This window comes from Oncorhynchus kisutch, linkage group LG2, assembly GCF_002021735.2.
Source record: "Oncorhynchus kisutch isolate 150728-3 linkage group LG2, Okis_V2, whole genome shotgun sequence".
Lineage (NCBI taxonomy): Eukaryota > Metazoa > Chordata > Actinopteri > Salmoniformes > Salmonidae > Oncorhynchus > Oncorhynchus kisutch.
This window is the reverse complement of record NC_034175.2, coordinates 50,955,004-50,967,959: the sequence shown is the minus strand read 5'-3', so window position 1 is coordinate 50,967,959 and position 12,956 is coordinate 50,955,004. Positions and strand designations below refer to the sequence as shown.

At 43.3% G+C, this 12,956-nt stretch overlaps 1 protein-coding gene across 2 annotated transcripts in view; it reads right to left on the bottom strand.

The window, feature by feature from the left end:
* The window catches only part of LOC109868074 (adenylate cyclase type 5), a 149,299-nt gene that overhangs the window by 4,253 nt on the left and 132,090 nt on the right, over positions 1-12,956 (bottom strand). The window contains exons 9-20 of one of the 2 annotated variants that reach the window (XM_031797123.1): positions 11,584-11,606; positions 9,402-9,561; positions 8,304-8,401; positions 7,505-7,592; positions 6,476-6,592; positions 6,051-6,209; positions 5,673-5,848; positions 4,596-4,616; positions 4,178-4,310; positions 3,834-4,097; positions 3,374-3,578; positions 3,000-3,124 (exon numbers count right to left, since the gene is read on the bottom strand). In XM_031797123.1, the coding sequence (XP_031652983.1) occupies positions 3,000-3,124; positions 3,374-3,578; positions 3,834-4,097; positions 4,178-4,310; positions 4,596-4,616; positions 5,673-5,848; positions 6,051-6,209; positions 6,476-6,592; positions 7,505-7,592; positions 8,304-8,401; positions 9,402-9,561; positions 11,584-11,606 (1,569 nt within the window). The remainder of the gene's footprint in view (positions 1-2,999; positions 3,125-3,373; positions 3,579-3,833; positions 4,098-4,177; positions 4,311-4,595; positions 4,617-5,672; positions 5,849-6,050; positions 6,210-6,475; positions 6,593-7,504; positions 7,593-8,303; positions 8,402-9,401; positions 9,562-11,583; positions 11,607-12,956) is intronic. The other variant, XM_031797132.1, reaches the window with a different exon arrangement.

The following is a 12,956-nucleotide window of genomic DNA, read 5'->3' as shown; positions in this document are numbered from 1 at the left end:
TTGCAAAATTAATAGGAAATATAGTCAAGACGTTGACAAGGTTATAATATAAATAATAATTGTGTCCTTCAAACTTTGCTTTCATTAAAGAATCCTCCATTTGCAGCAATTACAGCCTTGCAGACCTCTGGCTTTCTAGTTGTCAATGTGTTAATCTGAAGAGTTTTCACCCCATGCTTCCTGAAGCACCTCCCACAAGTTGGATTGGCTTGATGGGCACTTCTTACGTACCATACGGTCAAGCTGCTCCCACAACAGCTCAATAGGGTTGAGATCCGGTGACTGTGCTGGCCACTCCATTATAGACAGAATACCAGCTGACGGCTTCTTCCCTAAATAGTTCTTGCATAGTTTGGAGCTGTGCTTTGGGTCATTGTCCTGTTGTAGGAGGAAATTGGCTCCAATAAATCGTAGTCTACAGGGTATGGCATGGCATTGCAAAATGGAGTGAAAACCTTCTTTCTTAAAGATCCCTTTCACCCTCTACAAATCTCCCACTTTACCACCACCAAAGCACCCCCAGACCATCATATTGCCCCCCCCCCCATGCTTTTACAGATGGCATCAAGCACTCCTCCAGTATCTTTTCATTGTTTCTGCGTCTCACGAATGCTCTTCTTTGTGATCCGAAAACCTCGAACTTAGATTAGTCTGTCCATAACACTTTTTTCCAATCTTCCTCTGTGCAGTGTCTGTTATTTGGCCCATCTTAATCTTTTATTTTTATTGGCCAGTCTGAGATTTGGCTTTTTCTTTGCAACTCTGCTTAGAAGGCCAGCATCCTGGAGTCGCCTCTTCACTGTTGACGTTGAGACTGATGTTTTGCGGGTACTATTTAATGAAGCTCTTGCTTAGTTGTGCACCGGGGCCTCCCACTCCTCTTTCTATTCTGGTTAGAGACAGTTTGCACTGTTCTGTGAAGGGAGTAGTACACAGCATTGTATGAGATCTTCTGTTTCTTGGCAATTTCTCGCATGGAATAGCCTTCATTTCTCAGTACAAGAATAGACTGACAAGTTTCAGAATTTAGCTAACACAACGTGTCATTGGAACACTGGAGTGATGGTTGCTAATAATGGGCCTCTGTACGCCTATGTAGATATTCCATAAAAAAAGTCTGCCGTTTCCAGCTACAATAGTCATTTACAATTTCTGATCAATTTGATGTTATTTTAATTTACAAAATAAATGAATTTCTTTCAAAAACAAAGACATTTCTAAGTGACTCCAAACTTTTGAACGGTAGTACATACATTTGAAGTCGGAAGTTTACATAAACTCGTTTTTCAACCACTCCACAAATTTCTTGTTAACAAACTATAGTTTGGCAAGTCGGTTAGGACATCTACTTTCTGCATGGCACAAGTAATGTTTCCAACAGTTGTTTACAGACAGATTATGTAATTTATAATTCACTATCACAATTCTGGTTGGTCAGAAGTCAATATACACTAAGTTGACTGTGCCTTTTAAACAGCTTGGAAAACTCCAGAAAATTATGTCATGGCTTTAGAAACTTCTGATAGGCTAATTGACAACATTTGAGTCAATTGGAGGAGTACCTGTGGATGTATTTCAAGGCCTACCTTCTAACTCAGTGCCTCTTTGCTTGGCATCATGGGAAAATCAAAAGAAATCAGCCAAGACCAGCCAACCCAAAAAATTGTAGACCTCCACAAGTCTGGTTCATCATTGGGAGAAATTTCCAAATGCCTGAAGGTACCACGTTCATCTGTACAAACAATAGTACGCAAGTATAAACACCATGGGACCACACAGCCGTCATACCGCTCAGGAAGGAGACGCGTTCTGTCTCCTAGAGATTAACGTACTTTGATGCGAAAAGTGCAAATCAATCCCAGAACAACAGCAAAGGACCTTGTGAAGATGCTGGAGGAAACAGGTAAAAAAATATCTATATCCACAGTAAAACGAGTCCTATATCGACATAACCTGAAAGGCCGCTCAGCAAGGAAGAAGCCACTGCTCCAAAACCGCCATAAAAAAAAGCCAGACTACGGTTTGCAACTTTACATGGGGACAAAGATCATACTTTTTGGAGAAATATCCTCTGGTCTGATGAAACAAAAATAGAACCATTGTTATGTTTGGAGGAAAAAGGGGGAGGCTTGCAAGCCGAAGAACACCATCCCAACCGTGAAGCATGGGGATGGCAGCATCATGTTGGGGGGGTGCTTTGCTGCAGGAGGGACTGGTGCACTTCACAAAATCGATGGCATCATGAGGAGGAAAAATTATGTGGATATATTGAAGCAACATCTTAAGACATCAGTCAGGAAGTTAAAGCTTGGTCGCAAATTGGTCTTCCAAATGGGACAATGACCCGAAACATACTTCCAAAGTTGTGGAAATGGCTTCTGGACAACAAAGTCAAGGTATTGGAGTGGCCATCACAAAGCCCTGACCTCAATCCTATAGAACATTTGTGGGCAGAACTGAAAAAGCGTGTGGGAGCAAGGAGGCCTACAAACCTGACTCAGTTACACCTGCTCTGTCAGGAGGAATGGGCCAACATTCACCCAACTTATTGTGGGAAGCTTGTGGAAGGCTACCCAAAATATTTGACCCAAATTAAACAATTTAAAGGCAATGCTACCAAATACTAATTGAGTGTATGTAAACTTCTGACCCACTGGGCATGTGATGAAAGAAAAAAAAGCTGAAATAAATCATATTATTTATTCTGACATTTCACATTCTTAAAATAAAGTGGTGATCCTAACTGACCTAAGACAGGGACATTTTACTAGGATTAAATGTCAGGAATTGTGAAAATATGAGTTTAAATGTATTTGGCTAAGGTGTATGTAAACTTCAACTGTATATATTCAAGATAGACATAAGGTTAGAAAAAGCTATGCTCCCATGTGCTTTATCAACAATTTGTGAGCCTTAGGTCTTCATCATAGTCAGAAAAAGGTCACAGAAGAAATCCTCTGTGTATTATCAGTTTCTACCATGCTGTTTCTCTGAGTTACCTGGATCCTGTCAGGTACACCAGTGCTGTCCATGCGGCTGGCAACGTTGACGGTATTCCCCCAGATATCATACTGGGGCTTCCTGGCCCCGATCACCCCAGCCACCACTGGACCCATGTTCAGACCTGGAGCAGGTGGACAGGGATATGGTTCAGCATGTTTTAAATATACACAGTATGTTTAATATACATTTTGGGGGTTTTCAGGGTTATGGGCCAGCAGTTTTTTTACAGGTTAGGTAACATTTTTACCATTACTCATTATATATTTTGTGAGGCATCGCTTAAGCATACCATTATTGTCATGAATAACCCATTGTCACATCAAAATGAATAACAAGGCAAAAAAATTATCTTTCCTGTAGGCAGCCTTACCTATCTTCATCTTGAAGTTATTGAAGGAGTGTTCGTTGATGTACTTCATCTGATCCATGAGTCTCATGGCGTAATCTGCCAGGGCTCTGATGTGTGAGCGGCCTTCCTTGTCGTAGGTAGAATCGTTGAGGCCAGAGGCAGCCATGTAGGTACTGCCAATGGTCTTTATCTTCTCCAGCTGGCGGAACTGGTCCTCACTGATGATCTGGGGCAAGAGGAGGGGAATGGGGAAGTGAGTGGTGAGAGAAATAAGTTTACTAGTTGCTTTACTTGGGTTAATAGCATTGAAATTGTTAGCTCTCTTTCAACATAACAGGGTCCAAGAATAGTCACTAGTACCCATAACGGTAGTTTATATAAGGAGTAATATGATAGAAAAGAGATATATATGCGCGCGCACACACACACACACACACACACATCGTCAGCTCATCCTCATTCCTCTCTCCTCCCCTGTCACCTCGTCAAAGTCTGCGATGATCTCGTTGAGCAGCCGGAGACACTCCACTCCCTCGTTGTTGGCTTCCAGCTCTACGTAGAACTCAGAGAAGTTGGAGATGGAGGCGAACATGACGGCCACACACTCACAGGACTGGTAGTAGAGCTCGTCGTTCCGACGCTCCCGCGCCAGGAAGTGGGCGGCCACGTCTTTGGGGAGGATGTTGTGGAGGAGGCGACGGTTGTAGGCCTGTAGCTCCTCCATCTCCTCTTTCTCCTCTGTGGCCTGGATAGAGGGAGGAAGGGAAAAGAGGTATCAATGACCTTGGACATGGCCCAGACACACATACAGACACACACACCTACCTGTAGTTTCCAGAGGAAGTCGAGTCTGGCTGTGGACTCCACCTGCTGGGCGTGTAGATACAAGGCCAGGACGAAAACAGTGATGACTACAGGAGTCATGATCTTCAGAGGGACCTTAGAGTCCATCACACAGCTGCACAGAGAGGACAGATACCACAGATCAACTACAGAGATCAATTAAAGGCATGCCACATCACTCTTTAATCACTTATCTAATAACACTAGATACTACATACCATTACTAAACAATATACAAGGTCACAACACTGTTTATCAATGTTATCTAACTACTTGAGGCATATGAAAAACCAGGAAGATTTATAGGATGCATTAAAGCTACAGTATATTGGATACAATTGATCTCAATCAATTTGTGTGTTTACTAAACAATTTGAGTGTTAAGCTACATAAATCTCACCTTGTTCCATTTATATGCTCACTGTGAAGAGAAAACAAAGAGAGCACATTTTAGGGAGAGGGAGAAGCAGGGCGACCGAAACCTCCACTCTTTCTGAAGATTGATAACGGTAGACAGCACCTGGCGCTTGACTAACCAAGTCATCCATTACATTAAGTAAACGCACCACTAAACTTAATTTAAATCTGCTGCTTGCATGTTGTGAATAACTGGCCTGGTTCAGCGCAATACCATTCTATCCCCAAGCCATAAGACTGCTAAATAGCTAACACACACAGGACTCTTCTCACACACACATACACCAGTGGATGCTGCTGAGGGGAGAACGGATCATAATAATGGCTGGAACGTAGCAAATGGAATGGCATCAAACACCTGGAAACCATGTGTCTCTTGTATTTGAAACCATTCCACTGATTTGGCTCCAGTCATTACCACAAGCTTATTCTCCCCAATTAAGGTGCCACCGCACATTCATACTGACTACACACGCACTCACATACAAGCATCATATACGCTGTGGCTGCTACTCTGTTTATCATATATCCTGTTGCCTAGCCACCTTACCTCTATACATATCTACTCCTACCACTCCAGTATCCCTGCACATTGTAAATAAGGTATTGGCACTGACCCTGTATATAGCTTAATTACTTTTGTGTTCTTCTTATTTCTATTTCTCATGTTTTTGTTCTCCTTTATGTTATAGCACTACTGGTATTGATGACTGCATTGTTGGTAAAGAGCTTGCAAGAAAAGCATTACACTGTACTTGTGCACGTGACAATAAAACCTTACATTTGAACTGTGTGAACCAGAGCCAGCACAAATCCCTACACAACACTGTACCCTTGTGGTAAAGTCGCCTCATGATCCCACAGAAACACAATAACTTATGTCACTAGTGTTGTGAAGGTAGATACCAGCACACTGTTGAATGCTCCTGCAGTTTTATTGTGCAAGGTTTCTTATCAAAGGCTTCTGCGAGAATATTCAACAATGTCAGAGTATCGACTTTCTTTCATGGCTTGACTTTTTTTTGTACCTGCAAGTTAATGGATTTTCTAAACTACTCACATAGCGTTGGCCATGACCAGCAGGTCTACGTTGTCGAACAGGCTGACCTCTGGCACTTCCATGATGAGGACGTAAAAGATCTCGATGAAGAGCATGAGTAGGAGTTTACCTATGCTGCTGACCTGCAGAAAGACTGAGCTGGCCAGCAGGCTCAACAACACACAGGAAGAAAAGTACTACAGAGGGAGGGTGCCGGGAGGAGAGGAGGGAGAGAGAAGGGGGGCGAGAGGAAGACAGAGGGAGTGAGAGAGATGTCAAACATTTGCAAATCTTTTAGCATGCCATTGTGAAATTAATTGGCCGCTTCTGGCGCAGAGTCAGTTTAGTGAGGATGACTGCTCAAGCCCAGCTGGGCACGCACACCACACAAACACACACCTCAGGGAAGTTGCAGTTGGGTGAGGGACTGCCACAGAAGCCGTCTAGTGATTCAAGGGTGTAGTTTAGGCTGCGTGCATGGCAGGCGTTCACACTGCTGCGACTGATGTTCAGTTCCCAGCTCAGACACGTCCTCAGGTCTCCAGTGCTGCAGGTGAACTAGGGAGCAGAGGGCAAATGGGGTTAACATGATTATGAATGACAACTGGGCAGTGTTCAGCAGGCATGAAACATCTGTACTTGTCAAATAAGTAATACTTGTTTTTGTTTTCTGTTGCAAAAATGTTCTGCTGCGGTGGGCCCTAATGAACACAACCCACAGATGTCAAACACTCATTAATGCAGAAGCATGTAAGCTTTGCTGTCTGGGTTTTCCCCTTCAAAATATCTGTGCAACCATTTGGAGTGGAGGCCCAGTGACTTACAATGTTGATGAAGGCAGAGAGAAAGACCAGGATGATGGTGAAGACTCCCACCAGGGTGCTGTTGAGTCTGGACTGGACGATCCTCTTGGACAAGGTCTGGAGAGGCACCGGGAAAAACTGTCCCGAGCACAGAGGACGGATGGAGAGGACATGGTCAGTAGGTCAGTCCATGTCATCCCTGAGTTACTAGAGAACGTTGTGTTTGTATCCTACAGGCCACAATACCAGCTATGACTTTCGGCTGCAATTCAACTCATGTTGGTTGAAGTGCTGCCCTACTCCTCTCCCACAAAATCAGACTCCTTACAATGTGGAGTTCATGCACGCAGCATTTTCTTTGGAATTCTAAAACCCTCACTTTTCCAGAGCTTACAGTGCCACAATGGTAATATTATCAAACCCGCTTATCATCTCATCAGTTTACAACTAAAGAAGATCATAAGCCTGTTGTTCTTGTTTCCAGTTCCCATTTAAAGGCTTATTTCATTTCTCCCGACCAATCGGCCAATGAGGAGAGAGCAGGAAATGAAATATCCAGAGGGCCCTCCAGGAAAAACAACACAGCTATGACATCATTAGTCCGCAGCCGTCATTCTCAAACATCCTTAACTGACAAAACAGTAATATCCCTATTGTGAGTTTACGTCCACTTCAATCTTTCGCCCAATTACATGCCAGTTCCTTTCTAAATGCCTCACTAAGCAGTCTGACTCTGACTGTGTCTCTCCAGGGGACTGCTGCTCTCAGGGCAGTTAAAAATCAATACCATCCACCAAGCAGGTTAACCTGCTGTGTGATTGGCCCAGTCATGCTGTGGAAACAGACCTGTTATACTGTGAGATACAACATTCCCAGACAGCCACAGAGAGCTCCCACTGCGCCAGTGCGTCAGGCTAAGGGCTGGAGCTAAATGGGTACTTGATAGATGGGCAGTGCTGTCGCCCATTGTCTTGTGGTATAGACGTCAACGTCAAAGTATGAGGAAGCTTCCGAACACAAACAAATTCCTGGGAAAACATAAGTACTCACCCCAAAGCAGGAGTAGACTGCTGAGACAAACATGACAGCCACCAGGATGATCAGACAGGTGGTGTAGAACCCAATCATCAGAGTGGAGCTTAGGAGAGAGAGAGAGAGAGAGAGAGGATTACAGAAGTGATAGGAGAAATATGAGTAAATACGTCTGAGACAGAGAGAGAGGTGAGACAAAAGGATCAAGGAAGAGGGGATAATGAAAAAGGAATGGTGAAGAAAAGATCAATAGCAGGGAGAGAGAGAAAGATAGAGGGGTACACACTTGAGGGGCATCCTTGAGAATGAACAAACAGCCAGCTGCCGGCAGCCCCAGCGGTACCCATCAGCCCCTCTGGCAGAGGAGAGGAAAGGTGGTGACAGCAGGTGACGGGACATTCATTAATGTCTGGGCCAAGTCCCTGTACTGGGCCTGTCTGGGACTGCCTTTCCTGGGTCCCCTCAAGTATCAGCTTCATCTAGGTCCTGTCTATCTCAGTCTCCTCCTCTACTCATCCCCAAAGCCCTGCCCTCAGCCCAGGAAGAGCTAGGGCTCCAAGTTGTGAATGATATGGGAGATATGCACTGTGGTTCACTAGTAGAGAATTATTCAGCACTTACTGTGGTACTATACTGTATGAATATCCACTAAGAGAGATTTAGTACTTACTGTGGTACTATAGTGTATGAATATCCACTACGAGAGATTCCGTACTTACTGTGGTACTATAGTGTATGAATATCCACTAGGAGAGATTCAGTACTTACTGTGGTACTATACTGTATGAGTATTCACTAGGTGAGATTCAGTACTTACTGTGGTACAATGACAATCTGGATGAAACATATGAAGAGGAAGACGAGAGAGGCGCAGGCCACGTATGCTCCAAATCTGGAGTCCACTTGTTTGGAGTACTGAAGGAGAAACGGAAATGGAAAAATATAAGAGCAGAAAGGTAAACAGAGGCTTGGCTGTGCGCTTCACATCTCACTTCAAACCCTTTTGTACAGTATACTGACACAACAGCATCACACTGTGAGAACAGCATGGTAAGGGTTCCACAGCTGAACTGCAATCCATAGCCTAATGTATGGTACTCAGGAGGTCAATTATGAGATCTGTAGACAGGTAATGGAGGAGAACAAAGGCAGTGATTATCTCTCCCACAAAAGACTGGACTACCGGCTGGGAGTAGACACACTGAGAGAGGGATTTTGATCCTCTCTAGGTAGCCACTATACAGCCCACCATACCCCACCCTCAAGCGGTGTTGTCTGAAACCGGGAAAAGCAGAGAAGAGGGAAAGCCTGAAAACCGGATGCTTCCATTTTTTCCCAACCCCGCTCAAGCGTTTATTTTATGTCTGCTACGTTAGGTTAACCAGACCCTGACGAGAGAGACTGACAGAGGGATGAGAGAGTGAGAGGTGAAAGACAGCAGTTTGAAAATGGGGCCTCTTTTCTTTCGGTCGGCTATCACCCTCTCTCTCCTTCCCGCTCACCTTTTATGTATCTTCTCTTTAAACCCAACAATGTTTACCACTCTCTCTCTCCCACTCTCCCTTCATTTAAGCTTTACCTGACATGCCCTGGATATGTCAAACCAGTGAGTAGTGTAGCAATTTGTAGCAGAATTGCTTGTCTTGACAAGGGCCCTGCATTTTTCAATTTTTACTGACCATGACACCTGACAAGGAAAAATCCCTTAGTTATAGACTCACACTAAACCTTTTTCCTGGTCGGGCCATGTAGTCAGTAAAAACACAAGGCCCTGAGTTTGACAATCAATTCTGACACAAATGAATACACTGCTCACTCGTTTGACATATCTACTGCTAAAGATCTATACAGAAAATTCACTCAGGGCACTAGTCTGAATATTTCGAGTCACTTCCCTGGAGGAGGACGTCAGTACCTTCTTCTCCAGGTCTGGTTCTCTGAAGGTCAGCAGGAACTTCTTGACATGTTCTGAGCGTAGCCGGTCGATACTCCTGGCGTCGATGGCTCTCCCTAGGAACTCGTCCACCTCATCCTCTGGGTTCAGGTTTTCCTGCGTGTTTCTGAAAATGAAATGTCTAGATAACACAAGACGAGGAGACACTTTTTTGTTTTCTGTTTCAGGCCATCACAAGAGGTCCTATGTCTCTATGGGCCAGCCCGCCCCCAGTCCTGCAACCACAAGCTACAACCACAACTTAACTCCACACTTCACCACAGAACTGCATCACCACAATCAAGTGAAATAAGCAAAGTGATTGAGATCATCAGACCACTCTCATCATGTTAGTTTGATGGGAATAATCGGTCATTGAATCAGCAGTGTATTGTTTGATTGCATTAATTACAGAGGCAATCTGGCCTATTGTCAGTGGATCAGTGGACAAATTCAAACCAGGTGATGAGAATGTTTTATGAATAACAGATTGAGATCACTGTCCACTCATGGGTATGAATGTCATGGCCATGTCATACAAGAAACCTGGCAAGTTGGATGTTCTGTTCGTGTTTTCGGTTGCTATGCTGTGTTTTATAGCTACAGCAGTTTATTTCTGTGACTGCCACACACCTACAGTTGAAGTCGGAAGTTTACATACACCTTAGTTAAATACATTTAAACTCAGTTTTTCACAATTCCTAGTAAAAACTCCCTGTCTTAGGTCAGTTAGGATCACCACTTTATTTTAAGAATGTGAAATGTCAGAATAATAGTAGAGAGAATGATTTATTTCAGCTTTTGTTTCTTTCATCACATTCCCAGTGGGTCAGAAGTTTACATACACTCAATTAGTATTTGGTTGTCCTTTGACTTTGTTGTCGTTAAGCCATTTCCACAACTTTGGAAGTATGCTTGGGGTCATTGTCCATTTGGAAGACCCATTTGCAACCAAGCTTTAACATCCTGACTGATGTCTTGAGATGTTACTTCAATATATACACATAATTTTTATTTTCTCACGATGCCATCAATCTTGTGAAGTGCACCAGTGCCTCCTGCAGCTAAGCACCCCCACAACATGATGCTGCCACCCCCGTGCTTCACGGTTAGGATGGTGTCTACGGCTTGCAAGCATCCCCCTTTTTCTTCCAAACATAACGATGGTCATTATTGCCAAACAGTTCTATTTTTGTTTCATCAGACCAGAGGACATTTCCACAAAAAATATGATCTTTGTCCCCATGTAAAGTTGCAAACCGTAGTCTGCCTTTTTTTTATGGCAGTTTTGGAGCAGAGTCTTCTTCCTTGCTGAGCAGCCTTTCGGGTTATGTCGATATAGGATTAGTTTTACTGTGGATATAGATACTTTTGTACCTGTTTCCTCCAGCATCTTCACAAGGTCCTTTGCTTTTGTTCTGGGATTAATTTGTACTTTTCACACCAAAGTACGTTCATCTCTAGGAGACAGAACGCGTCTCCTTCCTGAGCGGTATGACGGCTGCGTGGTCCCATGGTGTTTATACTTGCGTACTATTGTTTGTACAGATGAACGTGTACCTTCAGGCGTTTGGAAATTGCTCCCAAGGATGAACCAGACTCTACAATTTTCTTGGCTGATTTCTTTTGATTTTCCCATTATGTCAAGCAACAGGGCACTGAGTTTGAAGGTAGGCCTTGAAATACATCCACAGTTACACCTCCAATTGACTCAAATGATGTGAATTAGCCTATCAGAAGCTTCTAAAGCCATGACATAATTTTCTGGAATTTTCCAAGCTGTTTAAAGGCACAGTCAACTTAGTGTATGTAAACTTCTGACCCACTGGAATTGTGATACAGTGAATTATAAGTGATATAATCTGTCTGTAAACAATTGTTGGAAACATTACTTGTGCCATGCACAAAGTAGACGTCCTAATCGACTTGCCAAATTATAGTTTGTTAACAAGAAATTTGTGGAGTGGTTGAAAAACAAGTTTTAATGACTCCAACCTAAGTGTATGTAAACTTCTGACTTCAACTGTATCTAGATAATTTAAAGATCTATGGCTTTGATACTGCCATTTGTCTTTAGAAACCCTGGAAACATGATCTGCAGCAGAAGGCAGCCCACCACTTTAACTCACAGGAGGCAAGATGGGGATAGGGGGTCTCTACTCACTTGTCCTTGGGGTCTTCAAATCCCTAGAAGAAAAGAGCAGAACAGTGTGTTAGCTGACAGAAAAACATCTGCAAACAGAGAACCTTAAGTGGTGCCTAAGAGAAAGAGGTAGAATCCAACCCTAAGAGAAAGAGGTAGAATCAACACGTTCGGTGGCTGAATACTGCATGCGCTTGTCTCAAATTCTGTAGGTTATTGGCTGTCTTTGCGTTGTCAACAACTCCAATTCGGCTGGGGGCACAGAATATTCTAATCTTGGTCCATTGTGTATTGATATTACAGTTTTTTTGAAAACCCTAAGAGAAAGAGGTAGAATCCAACCCTAAGAGAAAGAGGTAGAATCCAACCCTAAGAGAAAGAGGTAGAATCCAACCCTAAGAGAAAGGTAGAATCCAACCCTAAGAGAAAGAGGTAGAATCCATCCACACAGTCAGGTGTTGACAAAACATTGAGTGTCAACCACCAAGATAAGAGACTGACACCTCTGCCAGCTTTATCTCTGCCCAAACTCTTTACTCAAGAGGCTAAAAACAACAACAAAAGCTCCATTGCAAATGGCACCCTATTCCATACCTACATAGTGTACTGCTTTGACCAGGTCCCATAGAACTCTGGTCAAAAGTAGTGCACTATATAGGGAATAAGGTGCTATATCAGACACATTCAAAGTTGAGAACAATAGCTATCCAGGCATTTTCCTGGGGAGATGAGTCAATAGTGCTTATGTAGAAGACTGTCTGCCTGTCATAAGACCATCGAGGGGGTCTCTCTGAGCCTTCATTAAAGCTTGACCCGGATTATTATACCAGCAGGGTGGTTTGTGTTGTTTACCACACACCTAATTCATAATAATGTATGTTTATTTATTTACATCACATGGGGCTCTATTTTAACAAACCTAACGAAATGGTCAATCAAAGTGCTGGCAGTAGAGCTATAGGTCCTGGGGTGCGTCAAAAATATTTTTGCTATTTTCACAGCCGGAATTATGAGCACAATAGCTAGCAGTGGCGCAAAAGGGCTAGGTTTTGATGAACAAACAAGTTGTAGGTGTGACGATGGCTTGGCCACTCACTGGCCAATCAACACGTTCGGTGGCTGAATACTGCATGCGCTTGTCTCAAATTCTGTAGGTTATTGGCTGTCTTTGCGTTGTCAACAACTCCAATTCGGCTGGGGGCACAGAATATTCTAATTTTGGTCCATTGTGTATTGATATTACAGTTTTTTTGAAAAGCATAGGCTACAGTAACGAGTGTTGTCAAGAACAAACAAACAACACATCCAGTGTCCAATAGCCTATGTTTGGAGTGTTGGCAGTAAACATAGTTGAAATTGGCTTCAATGAGCTATAGCCGAACTACATGTCTTTA